The sequence below is a fragment of the Anguilla rostrata genome, chromosome 7 (assembly GCF_018555375.3).
Source record: "Anguilla rostrata isolate EN2019 chromosome 7, ASM1855537v3, whole genome shotgun sequence".
Taxonomy (NCBI): Eukaryota; Metazoa; Chordata; class Actinopteri; order Anguilliformes; family Anguillidae; genus Anguilla; species Anguilla rostrata.
The window spans coordinates 17,652,003-17,669,297 of NC_057939.1; the positions used below are offsets into that span (position 1 = coordinate 17,652,003).

Genomic DNA, 17,295 nt, shown 5'->3' on the forward strand with positions numbered 1-17,295 from the left:
TGATGCCTGGCTACCCGAAGCACACCTGAACTGAACTGCACAAGCAAAAGCATTTTGTTCTCTCACCGCCTCTACCAGACTGCCGGCGCTGCCGTGGGACAGCATGGGAGAGTCCCGCCCGGTCACCGGGGGCACGGTGAGCGAAACGGGCCTGGGGGGCCGCTGGGCGGGGCCCGTGCTGTTCCCGTTGCTGTCGCTGTACCAGGGGCCGCAGTTGACCGACGGGAGGCTGCTGTTGAGCTTCTCGTAGGAGCCGGAGCCCTCCAGGCAGAACGTGGGCACGCGCTGGTACGCCGGGCCCCGGAGCCACGGACTGAGACGGGCGGAGGGAGACAGTCCGTGAAGAGGCGTCGGAGAGGAAGGGGGACTCAACCTGCAGAGGAGGACTGAGAGAGAGAGAAGAGAGAGACAGAGAAGAGAGAGAGAGAGAGAGAGAGAGAGAGAGAGAGAGAGAGAGAGAGAGAGAGAGAGAGAGAGAGGAGAGAGAAGTAGTAGAAAGTTCCCAAGAATGATGCAATAAAGAGAAAGAGTTACCCAAAATTCATAAAAATACGTCCAGAATTTGAAACCTAAAATGACCACCAAAAGCTACGTTATTTATTAGTGGAACACAGGAAATGCATTGGACTAGCTGCAAACTATGTAACAGCTTGCCACAAACAGAGGGACAACCAGTGAGCATATTAGGATGGGTCTATATTTGTCATTTGTACACCGTTTGATTTATGTTAATGTGTTCCTTTGTATATGTTTGTGCTTTGGCAATATAAGAAATATCTTGTCATGCCAGTAAAGCATGTTGAATTTGAATTTGAGAGAATTTACCACTGTTGTCAAATCTTGCTTCGCATTGCTCACATTTTGTGCGAAAATAGCTCAGTCACACTGACTGCCGCTCCCTCACCTGATGGTGGACCAGGTGAAGCGGTAGTGCAGTTTTCTGGGAGACGTCTGTCCTCGTCTGCCTCTTCAGACATTCCAAGTGGAAGGAAGACCTTCGGCCTTTGTGCCAGAGATGAAAACGTTTAATGCAGACAATTTAGACACATTTTTATGGATGCTGTTCATAAAAATATACTGAATACTGAAATCTGATATAACACAGTTACAAGAAGGAAGGAAGAGGAAGGAAGGGACTTAGCCATAGACGCTGCATTGGGAAATTTGGAGTACATTAGCTAATGACGTGTTAGTTCAATTCCCAGCCATAATTTTGAAAATAAGCGCACAAATGATAAAAAATGTAGAAGACAGTGGAAATTGCAGCGGACATAATTAAAGCGTTTGGTGACCCTCTGAAGAGCATATCATTACTCAAAGGTTGTGTAAGTATCCTCCTTGGGCGTTGTTATGATTAATGTGCAACACTTGTGTCTGAGTGCCCACTTCTGCAGCAATCAATGCGCATTAAGCTGACACTGACCTACTGTACTTGTGATTCAGTCAATGGCTACTTACTAGGCGAGACATGGCACAGCGATTATACTGATGAAATAAAAACAATCCGTAAGGTATGCGAACGCACACTTTGGGCTCAAATTGATAAAAAGAAAACAAACAATTACTGTCTGCCCCATCCACGAGCCAGGTGTACTCTGCATGGACTGGCAAATTAGATCTTTAGTGCAGTACCAAGGTTAAGAGATATTAGCCTGGATGGCTTCCATGGTTACACCAACCCCCCCCCCCCCCCCCCACACACACACACACTCTCTCAGCCCTTACCTAGTGCTGTGGGACACAGGAAGGCTCTTTTTGGGGACTGCCAAGGTCTCCTTTCTTCACTGTCATCACCCTCCTCCATGGGGGCCAACTGTTTGCTCTCTTCATCCTGATACACAAGCCTGTACCCAATACCCACACACACATTTGTTACATAATATAAACACTATATGTACATTTACTGAATGGTGCAGTACTCATAAATTTCCTATGTATGCTGTGTGTATGTATGTTTTGTATATTACATTAGAAAATGAGGCTTGTTCATTGCAAAGATTTGTTTTTCTCTATTGGTCTATTCCATTTGTTGCTTGTTATTGCCGGGACAAGATAAGTGCTTCCTGGCAGTAACGCACATTTGATTGAAATTGAATTGTGTTGGGAGAGAGGACGAGACTGGGAGCAGAAAGTAGAGGTTAAGAGAAGGAGAGAAAGAAAAAGGGAGGGAGGGGGGACAGAAAAGGAGAGAGGGGGACAGAAATGCGGAGGCGGGGGGCGGCTGCAGTACATTTCAGAGGAGAGTATGCCCTGATCGCCGCGGAAGTCCCTCTCGTCCACGAGCGTCTCGTCGTACGCCTCGTCCGTGGACGCCTCCTCCCGGCGGATGATGGGCAGGCGGCTGTCGCTCGAGTCCGAGCTGCAAACGAGATCAGAGACGCGACGGGTCAGCTCGGAGAGGGGCGGGGCGGGAGCATCCCCGCGGGGCCCGCTCGAACTCCGCAGAGGGGCTGGAAGAGGAAAGGAAGCACAGCCAATGAAAGCCAGCCAGCCAGCCTGCCAGCGCAACGTACCCACCGGCGCTAGCGTTAGCGGGGGTGAGGGGGGTGGGTGGGGGTTAAAGACAGGAGTGAGATGGGGGTGCGCAGCAGCCCACGCTCCCAGAATCCCCAGCACTACTGACACTACTCACTACCGCATCAGAAGCGCTCTGCCACGTTGCACTCTGAAAATAAGCCACTCACATAGTTTCTAAGATCAGGCTCGATTGTGCCAGCGCTACAGGGGCTGAACAGTCACTTTGCAGATCGGGTGCTGCCGTTTAATAAAACTATGTGCATACTGATAGTATTAAAAGAAAACAAAAAATAGAATTTTTAGGATTTTTTCCCCCTTTTTATCCCAAATTTTAAATGTCCAATAGTGCATATATTATCAGTGCTCATTGCAGAAACATATGACATTACAGTCCGTAAGTTCAGCTTGCACAGACCTGAGGCAAAGAAATACAGTTCATGTGCAGCACAGAAGGTGGACTTAGCTAGAGCCAATTGTGTACTGCCCTCCAGGGCTGCCAGCCACAGTCAGCACTGGCACAGTCCTGATTCAGAACCAGATCACAGGGCCCATCTATGCACCAGGACAGCGCCTTAACAGATACCCAATTCAAATAGGTATCTTCCTTCTGTGTTCTTCCTTATTGTCCTGTGCATATGAGCCAAACACTAAGAAGCCAAAAGGAGCCAAAGCCAGGGCCTCAGCCCTGTATGAGAGCATATGAAGCTAAGCGCCTGTAGCACGCAGCAGCGTGGATCCACCCTGGTATGGGCGGGGCCAGCCCTCCCCATACTGACGCTGCTACCACCACACTGCAGGTCTCTAACTCTTTCTCTCTGAGGGGGAACATACCGCAGCAGGGTCTCATAGTAACGCGTCCTGGTCACAGAAGCAGCCGCAGAAGAGAGACAAAGGAGAGGCTGTTACCGAAATGGGACCACCTGCCTAATTAAGAGATGTTGGAGCTGGCAGATTGGGGGGGGGGGGGGTGAGTTTTGGGGGTGGGGGTGGGAGAAGGCCCCTCCCACCTTGTCATAGGGGCCCTGAGACCTGTTTATCACTAACAGTCTCTGCGGCTAATGGTGTACGTTACAGCTGAGAACTGACTCCCTGAACTGGAAAGAGAAAATTTATCTTTTCGGGAAAACTAGAGACAGCAACAGCTCACACAAAATACAAGCCACTCGAACAGTGGCCCTTGCCACAGACAGAGCTGTCTTTTCTGATCGCAGTGGATCTGCGGAGGAGCCAAGACCAATCACCGCACCCACGAGGCAAACATGAGAACTGTTGGGTTTGGCCAGGGCCACCTGGAGTGCACAGGGAATGCCAGTCCAGAACGAACTCAAGTAGAGAAAAGCATTCCAGCTCTGGCAGTCTGCTCCCTTCCCAGCTGATCATACAGTCTCGCTGCACACCGGCTTCTCTGACGTTAATGAGATGCAGGCTTCTTGCCAGTTTTATAGATTCCATTATGGTAATGCACTCTGAGCCACAGAAGCCATCAAACAATTTAAGCGACTGTGCTCCCCGCAGTAATTATGCCAGCTCTCCTAACAGTACCTGTGTTTTTACTTTCTCTTTGCAAAATAAGCAGGGCAAGCGCTGACCAATTAAACAACAGACCTGGGACAGAAAAGACAGAGGAAACCCAGTTTTCCCCAGAGAGACTCTTCACTTGTGTGTTACAGCAGAAGTGTGGTTCACCGCACAAAAGAGTTCTACAAAACCACTGAAAGACCATGGTGTAAATGGTATTCACACAAGTTTTCGCTCTCTAGCACGCTACTGTTTTTGACACGCAGACAGAAAGAGAGCTTGGGGACCATGATAACTAGCTTTGCGGAAAGAGGGTTCGCCATTAACGCAGTTATCTAGTCGGCGGCGAGAGTATGGAGAATGACAATACCCTCCCCCAATGAGGACACCAGTCACCTCTTGGTGGGGAAGTGCCAGGCGGCACGGGGCAGCAGGACAGGGGTGAGGGGAGGACCGCTGTGCCCGTCCACGGTGCTGATGGAGGGGCAGGGGAAGCGGCCGATGGCGGTGTTGTTGGCGTTGTTGATGTTGGCGTTGGAGCCGGACGAGGAGTAGCTGCTGGGGGTGAAGGTGGAGTCCACCAGCTTCTCGTGGGACGGGGACACGTCGTCCCCGGGGCTGCCCGTCTTGCTGATGTGGAGCGGCCGCTGGGTGGTGAAGGACTGGGGGAAGGAGCCGCGCCCGTCGCTCTGGTGGTAGTAGTTGACGTGGTTGCCGAAGAGACCACCTGCCCGCTGTCACGGAGACAAAAAAAGAGAGAAAATGAAACCTGTCGATACAGAAAAATATAAAACGTGCTTCAGATACTGAAACCTGTTGATACTGTTTCCATGGCAAACCCTTTAAGGACTTGAGTTGAAACTATTGCTAAACAGATTTTGTACAACAAATAATGTTTTATACTTTTTGGCATCAATTATGCACAAGTGAACCAGAGTTGGGGCCATTTCAATTCAGTCATTTCAGCAAAATACATCAACTGAAGAACTTCCATCGAGCATTGAATTGAAATGAAATTGTCCCCAACCTTGGTGGGAACAAGTGGCTCATGAATCAAGCCATTGATGAGAACCTTTTGCAATGTTTCAGCTCTCATGAGGTGTGAAAATTAAGCTGTGTAATAGGCAACATTCTTCTTTAAAATATTTTTTCCCCGTTTTATTCTTCCTCTTCCAGTTTGTAACGCCAAATTTTGTTTCCTACAAGGAATGCTCCAGCCAATGGGAAAGCAGCCATCTGAGCCCAGCCGGTACGATAGGTGGAGAGCAGATGGAGTCCCTGTAGTCAGGCGTTGCATGGGCAGGACCACAGCAGAAGCGATGAGGGCAGCAACCGTGTGCAGAGGCTGGGGGGGTGGGGGTGGGGGGGTGCCCTACTGTAGCAGACCTTTACCCTGAAGATATCGTCTTCGGAAGCGGCCGACACAGTCTCCTTCATGGCCTTCTCCAGCTCCTCTTCCACGGTCAGGTCACCTGAGATAGCCCTGCGGATCTCCGGCCCCATGTCGTGGAGCGTCCGCAGTCCCGCCTGCAGAGGCAAACACACGGACACACACGCACAAACCAACAAGTGCAAGTCAGTCAGGTCAACCGACATAACATGACACAAGGGAAATTAGTATAAGCTCTCCTATAGGAATTAGGTGTGAAACGTCACAGAGGAGTGAACGACTATATAATGCCGGCAGAAGAGAGAGTGATGGGTTGTGCGTCCTCTCACCCACCTGTAGTGAGAGAGCTGTCTTTGGAGGGACTTTAGCCACCAGGCCCTGCTCTTTGCGCTTCTTGAACTTCCGAAAATATTCTTGGATAAGGAAGGTGGCGTAGAACTTCCCAACGGTCACCTCGTCATCTGTGAAACATGAAATATCACTTATTTTAGTGAATAAAAAACACAAGAAAGCAAAAACAAATGCAAAAAGCACAGATCAAACCACAGCTAAAGGTCTGTGTTAGTTACACTGAGTGTAACTCAGTGGGTAGGTCAAGAGATACTTCAGAGAGGAGAGATACCCTTACTGCACTGACCTCCTGCAGGTGGCACAACCTGGTCTAGTAGCTTCATACTGGTTCTCTTCCAAATCTTCTTAACAATTGCCCGAAGTTCCTCATTTGCCTGCTCCAAGTTACCTGCATAGGTAAAAACACACACACAGGCACACATGTGCATGAAAACATGCACAAATGGACACACCACACACAATACAGCATAGGAACTGTAGGTTACCTCAGGCAACAACAAAAAAACCAAAACAAACCAGCACACAATAACATTGGGTTATGCTGAGGTGGTTAAGATTGGTTTGTAAGCAAAGGCTGGGAGGTCTGACTCCCAGATGGTAAGCAATGTAAATTGCTTCTGCCAAGAAAAAAATGAAGGTAATACTGACTGAATTGCAGCATTTCACCACAAAATGAAATCAATAAAATGATATGCAGTCTTCGTAATAAGCTAAACATACCATTAATCTTTGGGGTCTCTTTGTGTGGTTTTTATAATCGTTAAGTTCTGTCTGGTGTAGGATGCACTATAGGGACTAAAGCCATAACACTAAAATAGAAATGGCTTTTTTACCTTCTGTCTTGATGCGCAGTGCGGTCCGCACCAGAGCAAACAGGGTGGCATTAAACATGACGGTGCCGTCACTGTTCAGAGGCATGTTCATGGACACCAGCCGCTGTGCAGGGAGAAAAGCACGTAAAGACACACACACACACACACACACACACACACACACACACCACTGAACACTCGCTTTTCCTATTAGCAGCATCTTCAGTTTCTCTTCTTTTTCCTTAATTGAGTAATTGAGACTCATTATATTGTTAGCTATCTATCTTTCACAAAATCCACATTGTTGGTCCACATTGCCTTCCATGCTAGATAAGATACTTAACTTTATTGAACCCCGTGGGGTAATTCTTACTCTGCGCTTGACCCATTCTAGTTATTGCAGTTCTGAGGCCAGTGGTTTGGTCAAGGGCAACAGCAGGAGGGCACCCACACAACCACGGGGACTACATGCAAACCCCATACAGAGAGGACCTGGCTGGCAGGGATGCGAGTCCAGAACCTCCTTCTCGTATGGCAGCAGTGCTGACTGCTGCGCCGCCACGCCACCCCATGCGGGCAGGCAGGGGAGCTTGCGCTGGTTTCGCTGTGAGCAGTGTGCCGCGGGGGAGGGGGGGGGACTCACCTTGCAGGCCACTCGATGGGGGCACAGCTTCCCGAAACCCAGGGGTGGCTGTATTCTGCGAAGCAGCGTCACCACGTCCAGATGCTTAATCCTCCCCCTGTGGGCAGACGGGCCAGACAGGCTTTGTCAAATGACAGGTCCAGTTCATGCGTAATGCTTTCGCAACATAATGGTAATTTTGCCGAAATACATCAACGCTGCTCCGAAATTACTGCTGCATACCGAGATCATCCAATAAAGCACGAAACATCCAAAAAGCTTTTACGTGTATTCGAGGCCACAGTATGACTCACTTGGCCTCTGGGTCATACTCCGCCCAGATTCTTTTGAACTCATCAAGGTGGTGAGGCCCCAGTATCGACCAGTCTCGCGTCAGGTAGTCAAAGTTGTCCATGATGACAGCGACAAACAAGTTGATGATCTGCAGACGGCAAGACAGTGTGAGCGAGCCAGCAGGGGCTGGTCAATATCCCATTTTCACTTGCTCGTTCACTCCTCCCAAACAGATTTCCTACTCCATCACTCAAAGTCCAGGTCGCCCGGAGTCACTGCCTTGCTTTGCTCAGGAGCATGTACAGCACAGTGATAGAAGTACATAATGGAGACAGAGGGTGTTGACGGTCTCACCAGGAAGGCACAGAGCATGTAGAAGCTGACAAAGTAGATGATGGCAAAATGGCTGCCGCAGTCCTCGTTGACGTGGCCGACCCCCGACCCCTCCTCGCACGGCTTCATGGGGGTGCAGCCCAGCATGATCTCTTGCCATGCCTCTCCTGTCGCACACCTGCAGGAAGAACGTTCCAGATACTACATGAGATTCACGTACACGCTGGAGTACATCTCATACACAGAAACGTGCAATGACTCACACAGACGCGGTTAACATAAACACTTCAGCCTCCAAACTCCACTGTATATTCATGTGTAAGTGTGTAACGAAGGAGCAAAGAGCAACACAGTAGTGTTTCCAGGAAACTTGTCAATTGTCCAATGCCCTTTTTCTTTCAGCAAAGTCCCAACATCTTGTTTGAACACTTTTTAAGACAAACAAGCAGCAAAAGATCAAAATTAAGCAAGCAAGTTTTCTACAACAGGCTAACGCAGTTCTCTCAGGTAGCAGATGGGAACTCACCTGAAAAGCAGGAGCACGGCCTGAGGAAACGTCTGGAAGTTGTTGTTCCGATTGATCTGAGTGCCGTCCCTCAGGGCAATCTTACCAAACATCTGTGGGCAGGCGATACACAGAGACATGAAAACATAGCAGTATCATGGGAAACAAGTGGGTGAGATTCTGGTCCATCTCACTGGCTAACACTTAATAACGAGTATCACAGGATGGTCAAGGTGAACAGCGGCACTTCCACATATGTTCTGTCATAATAACATCATAAAACAGGAAAGCCCCCAAGCAATTATAGTGCAGTTTTGCTTCTTGTTTTTGTGATGCAGAACCAAATTAAGGCAAGACACGTATACTGAATCCTTATCATCACTGAATGTGGGTAGGGGGAAAACACCAACTACTGGAATACATTAATACAGGGAATGTGTAAGGCTGATTTATCCTAATCTATATCATATTATGTGTATATTGTGTATTGCGAGAACATAATGAAGCCAGAATCATGGTTCATTCGGGCCAGACACAGAGACCAGCTCTTGATAGTGAGCGTGAGCCAGGAGATCATGTGACCACTTACTTGCATTCCAATAACAGCGTAGATAAAGAACAACATCACAATGAGCAGGGCTACATAGGGCAATGCCTGTAATGAGAGAGAGATTATGAGAGTTTGAAAACCTAAAAGGACGCAAGGTTTCATTTTCAATGTCACAGTTTATCCAAAAAATGTGTTTAAGTCCATCCTGTTATGAACCAATCAAAAGGCATCATGAGAATAGTAACATGACATGGTTCAATAGTCTACAGAAATGATGTTCATGATCTGAAGCTGAAATATAAAGTGAACTAAATGGTCAAACTTATTTGAAGAACAACCTTTTTGAAATAGTTTTTTTCCACTTTGGAGAATAACTCATATTATTTGTCTCCACCATCCTCAGTCCTGAAGCACCAGTACTCCACATGACACATAACTGTTTAGAAGTTTTTTGTTATTGAAGCAATATTCACTATAGGTTCCACTGATTTAATGGATTTGTGTTGAGTGCTGACACGACTGTTAGCGGGAGGCTTAGACAGACACTGGCCACAGCCCACCCTCTAACACTGGGAGCACATTGAGTCTCTCCTCACCTGAAAGGACTTGATGAAGGTCCAGAGCAGGGTTCGGATGCCTTCCCCCCGGGACAGGAGCTTCACCAGCCTCATCACTCGGAATAGCCGGAAGAAGGTGATGGAGATCCTGGAATTATCTTCAGTGTTTTGGAGTCCCTTTTGTTTGGTCACACACAAGCACGTATGCACACACACGCACACACACGCAAGCATACAAATGCAAGTACACATGCAAACACACACACGCACAACACATGTGCACATATACGCACACACACAAGCATACAAATCAAGCACGTACGTACACGCAAACACACAGACACACACACACACATGCATGCGCACACACACACACACACACACACACACTGAGTTAATGAGAGGTGAAAGTAATATTACATCTCATCAAATCCCACTAAACAGCCGATGATTTGAACTCAGGGGAGAGCAGGGCAAATACAATAATTTCTTAGTGGCTTTATGAAAAAAACAATGACAAATTGATTTACTGCATTGTTTTCTTTTAAGTGCAATCTGCCAGCCAGGTTGTACTTTGTCAGGTGAATCATTACATTATAAAATTCATCACAACCATATAATTTGATATAACCATTTCACAGGTTGGAAAAGCTAGTAGCATTAATATGAACAGTGACATGACATGTACAAGTGTCAATTCAAAAAGGACACTTGAGTAACGCAACAAAACTGATTTTGTGGGCGATTTGCCAATACAGATATGACTTAGGGCAATTTTGCCCCTAAATAAAGACATAACAGTGCAAGACACAGACCCACATAGAAACTATGGACACATTGCCTATTTGATCAATAGACAAAATTGAATGATAATGCGTCAATCTAATGGTCATCTTTTATTTCTTAGAGCCACTGGTTCAGGGCGCCTGCTTCTCTGGTGAAAGGCGATAAAACTAGAGGGAGGGGGGGGGGGGGGGTAAGGAGGTATGATCATGGCACAATTGCACAAATAACAGACCATCTAAAAGACAACACTGAGAGGGCGGGGAGCGTAGGTAATGAGAGGGTGTGGTGGGGGTTGATGATGGGGGGGGGACACAGACACACAACAGCGAATGAGAGGGGGTTGGCACAGAGGGTTGAGCTTATTTCCTAATATGTCACGGTATGTCACAGTATGGGTGTCTTTTTTGGCACAGGCAGCATGCTTGATGCTCAACCAGGTGCTGCTGGTGGCAATGAGGCAGTGGTAACAGCGAACACGGGAGGGATGGGGGCGGGGGGTGGGGGGGGTGGTGGAGCAGGTGAAGGTTACCGTTGGTCCGTACCATTGGTCTTACCATGGGGGACTGGGAAGACGAGGTGGAGTCAGCTGGCTTTAAAGAAAGGCAGACAAATCAAAGCTATAGTAGCGCAAACCTCCCGAGCCGAACGGGGAGAGTTTGGGGCTAGCCAAGCAGCCCTTTGATAGAGATGGCGGCCATGTTTGGCGGATGTAAATGGCAGTATGGAATGAGCCTGGAGCTGGCAATGGGTGTGTAGCTGTGCGTGTGTGCCTGAGTTATGTTTGTTTTTAGCGGTTCTCTTTTTCTTATTTCCTCAATTCAGGACAGTCTTTAGAAGGATAGTGTGAAGTGTCATACTTTCTGAAATTGGGGCGTGGGGGGTGGGGGGGGCTAACATCATTACAGCTTTGTGTGTATGTGTGTGTATTTATGTTCCAACTGAATTTTTCTTTGAAAACAACCAATTAAGATATCTACCTGAATGCTGAGCTATCTGTATAAGAGCTTAACTGACTTCAGTCAGAACAAAAACCGAAAACAATGACACCTACGTGTTTTTGAAGTAATTGCATTTTACAGATACAGATAAATACAATAACATTGTAACTGGTGTGTAAAGGGTTGAAATGAGTCTGCATATGTGTGGAGTAGGGTGGGACTTCCAAGCTTTCCAAGAGCTTGATTGCAACAGAATGAGAGTGGGGGCCAGAAGGGCAGTGGGCGATTATGGGATAGGGGCGCCACTATAGCCATCTCTGTCTTTCTGCCAGGACCTTTGAGTGGGGTGGTGCAGGAGAAGTGCTTGCATGATCCCTGCAAGGGAATCCATCCACTGCCCTTCTCACTGCACCGTACCAAGGTCAGATCTTCCCCTGCGCAACTGCCTTAAACAAAGGGGCTGCACTGTACTGGGATCATATCCCTCCCTGTACAACTGCTACACACTGAGCAACTGCACTGTATTGTACAAACGGCAGATCATTCTCTGTACAGCAGTCATGTATGGAGTCAGTGCACTGTACTGTGATACCATCATTCCCTGTACAGCAGATACTTGCAGCAGGGGCACAGCGTACTAAAATGGGATTATTCCCAGTACAGTAGCCAGGTGGAGCAGGACTGCAGCGCACAGCGGGTGAGATCATCTGCATCTGTATTTCAATGCAAAACAGGGAGGTCTGATTCAACGCGGTGGGACGGGGCGATGGTGTTCTTTCGTCAGAGGCTTTGCACCAGAGTGACTCACACACCTCACTCACTTCATGAGATGAAAACCCACAGACGAAAGCTGGTGAAAGAACCTGACCTTGAATGCACTTGAGCACCTGACGTTAAATGCTTCCATTTAGCACCTACCTCTGAAGGAGACAAGCTTATATTAGGTAAAATACTGCCCTGTAATGGCAGACCTGTTGTGTTTGGAATGGTTCCACTTTGACAAAGGGCTTGCTCCCGGTCGTAATGCACTGCTGGCCTGCCCTTCCGAGTGGTGTGTGGGAGGGGGATTGCACTGGGGAAGTTCATTTGAGGGGAGAGTGCGTTTTAGCTGAGTGCGTACAGTACTTGTGGGTAAAGCGTTACTCACTACAGGTGACAAGGACAAAAACGGTGAAACATGAAGTGGCCATATTTCAAATCCATATGCATCGACGGTTAAGTGTTTACAAATCTAAAGTGGAAGAACAAAAGTGTATGTGCGTGGATATAAGTGTGTGTGTGTGTGGGGGGGGTGTGTGTGCATATGTGCATGTGCATATATTTGTGCACATAACTGTGATGGGACTGAGCCAATACGTGCAGTGGGGCAATAGTATTCATTCACATGCTAAAGGGAGCTAACTTTTCATTTAACTTTAGGTCCAAGCCCACTGCAGTGCCTTAACAGCACATGATTTGTGACAGCAATCTGTTTGGTTAATACAGTATCATGCTCAACGAGGCAGGCACTGCCACAATTAACTTAATGATCCTAACAGGATCTTTTTTGAACTTTTAACCATTGACTGCGGTGTGCTAGAACTGCAGTGGATATGTGAGTTACACCAGCATGAGCAAAAGAGCTGGGATCAGATCATGTGTGCTAATTGTGAGGGAGTAACCATGGTGACCATGTCCAACTGTGCAACCGTGAGCTCTCAATTGTGAATAAAACATGACTGCTAAATGTGGCTGAGACACATTTACATAAATGGAAACAATAAAAATTCATTGGAACATTGTTACGGTTCTTAATCTCACATTTCCCAAATGATAATACAACCGTAGTTCACTAGGTAACCCATGCCTCCGTCAGGATACAACTTTAAATTTCTGTGGTTGAATTTATAAATTTACGATGATGCTTGATGCAGATGATAATTAGCTTTTCTAATTAGTCATTTGCTATTTGCTATATTGTTACATGATACGCATTTTTAAATACTTGAAATTAAATCTATAAAATGATGAATCTTTTGTTCCTATGTGCAAGGCAATGTAATACCCTTACTGTACATCATTTGCTCGAGCCCCTCAGATCCAAACTTACCTTGGTTACATAAAATGAGTTGATAAGCTATTTTTACTGGTTGTGATAATGGGGCTAGGTTTTAGCCGTGGATACTGAAAGACAGAAAGTGAGCCTTTATCACGGCGTGTTCCTCTGTACACAGCGGGTGTGAGTAGCATATTCACATCTCATTAGAGACCTGGGTTAACTAGTGTGCATTTGGGTGGACAAGAGCACCACATTCAATGAGACAAAAAAAAAAGAGAGAAAACATTCATAAAAAGAGCAGTGCACTGAGATCAGATCAAACAGAAATGAAATAGCATTCAAGGAAAATGCAGTATGACATCATCAGCAAGACAGCGGAGCTGACATACGCTTCTTTTCACCTTCCAACGGATCATGAAAACAGTTTTTAAGAAGCATCTGCTGGCCAGTTTGAGAGTGGGGTGGGGCTTTTACTGATATGTGGGCAGAGACAGAGGAGCAAAGCTCTGGACACTTAACTGAACGAGAGCAGGTAAAACGACAATATACACACCCACTTCTTTTTGTTTAAAAATGGGCAGGGCGCGAATTCTACAGTCAAGGCTTTTTAAATCGGTTTCAGTTTACGCTAGTGTTAATGTTGTTATTGTAGTGGGGAAGTGCAGAGGGTTTCTTAAAAGGTCAACTCAAATATAAGGGGCTGTAAATATGTTAATTTAAAAAAACATTAAAGGACTTAATAAAGATCATGCCTAGATAAAAAAACAAAACCATCTACTCAAAAATGAAAACAGAAAATACTCAAGAAAAAACTCTAACCCAAACACAAACCCAAACCACTGTTAGTGCAGAATTGGTGAACTGTATAGCAGAGAAAGGTATATATTCCTGGCCCAACACTGAAAATGCACCCAATTTAACACACTGAAATGGAATTAGTCATTCATAAAGCCTGTGGTCAACAAGAGGAAGTCAGATAGCTGCCATTTTCAATGAGAAGAAAGCACTCCTTCCAAATTTGATCGTGAACTATTGTCATCATTAGCGTACTCAGAGTGATGTACAAAGTTGACATTTATTTGCTAATGTAGAGAATTTAGAGCTCATAGGGGCTATGGGATGGTTCAGTAAATAAACACAGCAGCACTCTTCATTGGCTCAGAGGCCTATCATTATTACTATGATAAACAGTCTTTAGTCAAATACAAATGAAATATGAAATTGCAGGCAAGAATGACTATTCTTCCTTTATCAATCCATATTCATAGTTGTACACAAAACCTAACACACAATGTTAAAAAAGCTCAGATTCATCAAGATGGACTGTACATACACATAAATTAAATTTACATTAGACCGAGACCACATTACTTGGTAAGACAATAACCTAGCAGAAATTTAATTTAAAGGACGCGCTTGTCATTTTAGATTTGTTACGTTGTTATATGCGTGCTTTTCTCAGCTTTGAAGGGAATGGCTGCTATGCTGCCACAGAGGTAATAGGTTTATGAAAGGACCCAGTGTGCAATTGAGATTTACTGTAATATATTACTTGGATTGCACTGTGCAAATATGCCTCAAATAAATCATAATAAAAAATACATTTACAGCTGAAATAACATGAACAAATGTTTTTTAGTATATTTTAGTATGAATAACACGTGCTTCAGATTAGATGGGACTCATTCGATTCCTCTGGTGATAGGAACTGAATTGTAAAGGGTTTTCATTAAAAAAGAATAAAACAGACAGACTGAATATATGGATCCAATGAGTGTCCCGTCATTATCAAAATGTAGTCCTACAAATACAAACAAAACGAGTGAAACAAAACATGTTTTGAAACTAAAATGAAACGACTAAAACCAGAGAGGCATTCTGGTCCATTAGTGACAATGCCTGGATATATGACCCTTAGGTTCTTGCTATACAGTTTCCTTCATGCTTTGGGGCAAGGAGGCTCCCCATAATATCAAAGAAAACTGACATAAAATAGGGAAAAATAAAGGGACTGGGAGCAGTGACAAAACAACGGTAGAGATCCTAGGGATACTCAGACGCAGTGAGGAGCAGGCAGGTTCACAAGGAGGTGAGCTACTTACGTTAACCTCAGTGATCGCTATATCAACAACACTACCCACGACTATTAAGGCATCGAACGTATTCCATGCATCAACAAAATAATGCTGCATAGGGTAAAATAAAAACACAAAAATAAAACACACACACACACCACACACAACAGAAATAAATACAAAACAAAAACAAAAAAAAGGAGAGAAGAGAAAAATAAGAAAGAAAAGTTATACATGAAAGCTTTTTTTTAATCATAATTAGGGGGGAAATTGTCAAATTAAACGGTAGTCGTAAAATGAAAAAAGAAAGTGAGGGAAAAACCAATATCCAAAAACAGAGCAAGAGGAACGACGATCAGTCATGCCCATCAGCGGAAACTACAACAGCAACAACAACAAAATCACAAAAAACAACGAAATAAAACGAAAACCAAAAACAGCTGGAAAACTGTCCAAGCCGAGGCTCATTGGTTAGTCAGAGTGTGTTAGTGGCAGTGAAACCTCAAAGCAAGATGCAGCCTTGGAAAATATAACATTTGCTCTCTCTCTTTCTCTCTCTGCAGCACTCAGCCTCTGTTGGTCCTACCTTCCAAACCCTCTACCCACATTCCGATATGTCGTTCCCTCACTGACGAAGAACGAGAAAGCACCCTTTTCACCAAAAACGATGGTGACCTGACGGGGAAATGGCCACCTTTGATGAGGGGGCGGAGCTGAAATACATGAGTGACTGTAAAGAAAGCACCAACTCCGGGTGAGAAGAAGAAGAAGAAAAGAAATAGGTACAGAATATAGTCGTGGAAAAGCATGGAGCCAGACCGAAACACAAACAGAGTACACAAAAAGGACAGACAGGGAGAGAGACAGAGAGCGGGAGAGGGACAGAGTGTATGCTTGGAGATACAGCGGCATACTCACATTGATTTCACTCAGAATGACGTCTATTATGCTGCCAATTACGATGAGGAAGTCAAATACATTCCAAGGATCACTAAAGTACCCCTATACAGGATGGAGGGGGGTAGGTGAAGGAGGGGTAGAAAGGCAAGTTAGACAGGCATCATTAAATGCGAAAGCGCTTATGACTGTTAACTTGTTTCGCACACTATATCACCAGGGTTTGGGATGGCTTATTGTAAAAAAGAAAGAAAGAGTCTGTCTCTTTATAACAACACTGTGCCCAAGAACCCTGACTTTCAAAGCCAGTCTTGTCCTTTGCGAGAATTAAACAGATGGAGAGACAGCCTTGGGCTTATCTAGCGGTGACCGATATTCGATTAAATTTGCGTAATTCACTAAGGCCAGGGGACACTAAACCGCTATCATTTACACTGACTAAGATAAAAGCATCACAGACCACATTTATGAAAATGCCTGTGGCCTCCTGTGGAAAATTATTACACATTTATGAGTTCAGTTTACAGTGGAAAAAACACTACACTATGATATCTTGGGTAAAGATGAGAGGCGACATACTAGTTTTAAAGAGACAGTTCTCTTTGACCACCTGTGTCAATGTATTACATTAAAAATCACTATATTCACACATACATGTATTATGTGTACTGTCTTCAGCTGTACTGGATCTGAAGACTTCATTATATAAAAGGGAGATGTAAAGCAGTCATTGCTCTAGGTATATATACCCTGGACCAATATTTAGAATTTTTTGAGAGTTCAGCCTGTCAGTGAACCTCATTGCAATACTTATGCAAACATATACATGGCGTTTAATGTTTCCAGGGCTCAGTACGTATTCTCCTACAGTAGGATATTGAGAAAAGGTTGTTAGATGGGTGATCTGCTGGTACAGCAGGGAAATATGGGTAATCGCTACTTCCTGTGTGAGGGGCAGGGAGCAGTGAGGCAGAGTGAGGTTGAGGACAGTCTGCTCTGGTAGAGCAGAGCTCAGATATATAGAGGGAGGGAGGCTGCAGGGAGTTTGCTAAGGCCACCATTAACTAGTGTGCCGCCTGGGGAGCAACAACAGAGAGAGGGAGACCAGCGAG

General features: G+C 45.5%; 1 protein-coding gene across 4 annotated transcripts in view; it reads right to left on the reverse strand.

Moving 5' to 3' along the window:
* Nucleotides 1-17,295, reverse strand: part of cacna1c (calcium channel, voltage-dependent, L type, alpha 1C subunit) — a 231,996-nt gene that overhangs the window by 9,387 nt on the left and 205,314 nt on the right. For 2 of the 4 annotated variants that reach the window (XM_064343360.1, XM_064343359.1), the window contains 17 exons: nucleotides 16,205-16,288; nucleotides 10,778-10,825; nucleotides 9,489-9,626; nucleotides 8,932-8,997; nucleotides 8,364-8,455; nucleotides 7,859-8,015; nucleotides 7,525-7,652; nucleotides 7,232-7,328; nucleotides 6,610-6,712; nucleotides 6,063-6,164; nucleotides 5,759-5,886; nucleotides 5,428-5,562; nucleotides 4,432-4,769; nucleotides 3,349-3,375; nucleotides 2,231-2,359; nucleotides 1,726-1,844; nucleotides 866-1,002 (listed from right to left, as the gene is read on the reverse strand). In XM_064343360.1, coding sequence (XP_064199430.1) covers nucleotides 881-1,002; nucleotides 1,726-1,844; nucleotides 2,231-2,359; nucleotides 3,349-3,375; nucleotides 4,432-4,769; nucleotides 5,428-5,562; nucleotides 5,759-5,886; nucleotides 6,063-6,164; nucleotides 6,610-6,712; nucleotides 7,232-7,328; nucleotides 7,525-7,652; nucleotides 7,859-8,015; nucleotides 8,364-8,455; nucleotides 8,932-8,997; nucleotides 9,489-9,626; nucleotides 10,778-10,825; nucleotides 16,205-16,288 — 2,013 coding nt within the window. In that variant the 3' untranslated portion in view covers nucleotides 866-880. Of the gene's footprint in view, nucleotides 1-66; nucleotides 412-865; nucleotides 1,003-1,725; nucleotides 1,845-2,230; nucleotides 2,360-3,348; nucleotides 3,376-4,431; nucleotides 4,770-5,427; nucleotides 5,563-5,758; nucleotides 5,887-6,062; nucleotides 6,165-6,609; nucleotides 6,713-7,231; nucleotides 7,329-7,524; nucleotides 7,653-7,858; nucleotides 8,016-8,363; nucleotides 8,456-8,931; nucleotides 8,998-9,488; nucleotides 9,627-10,777; nucleotides 10,826-15,313; nucleotides 15,398-16,204; nucleotides 16,289-17,295 lie in introns of those variants that run through there. The other 2 variants (XM_064343362.1, XM_064343361.1) reach the window with 2 other exon arrangements.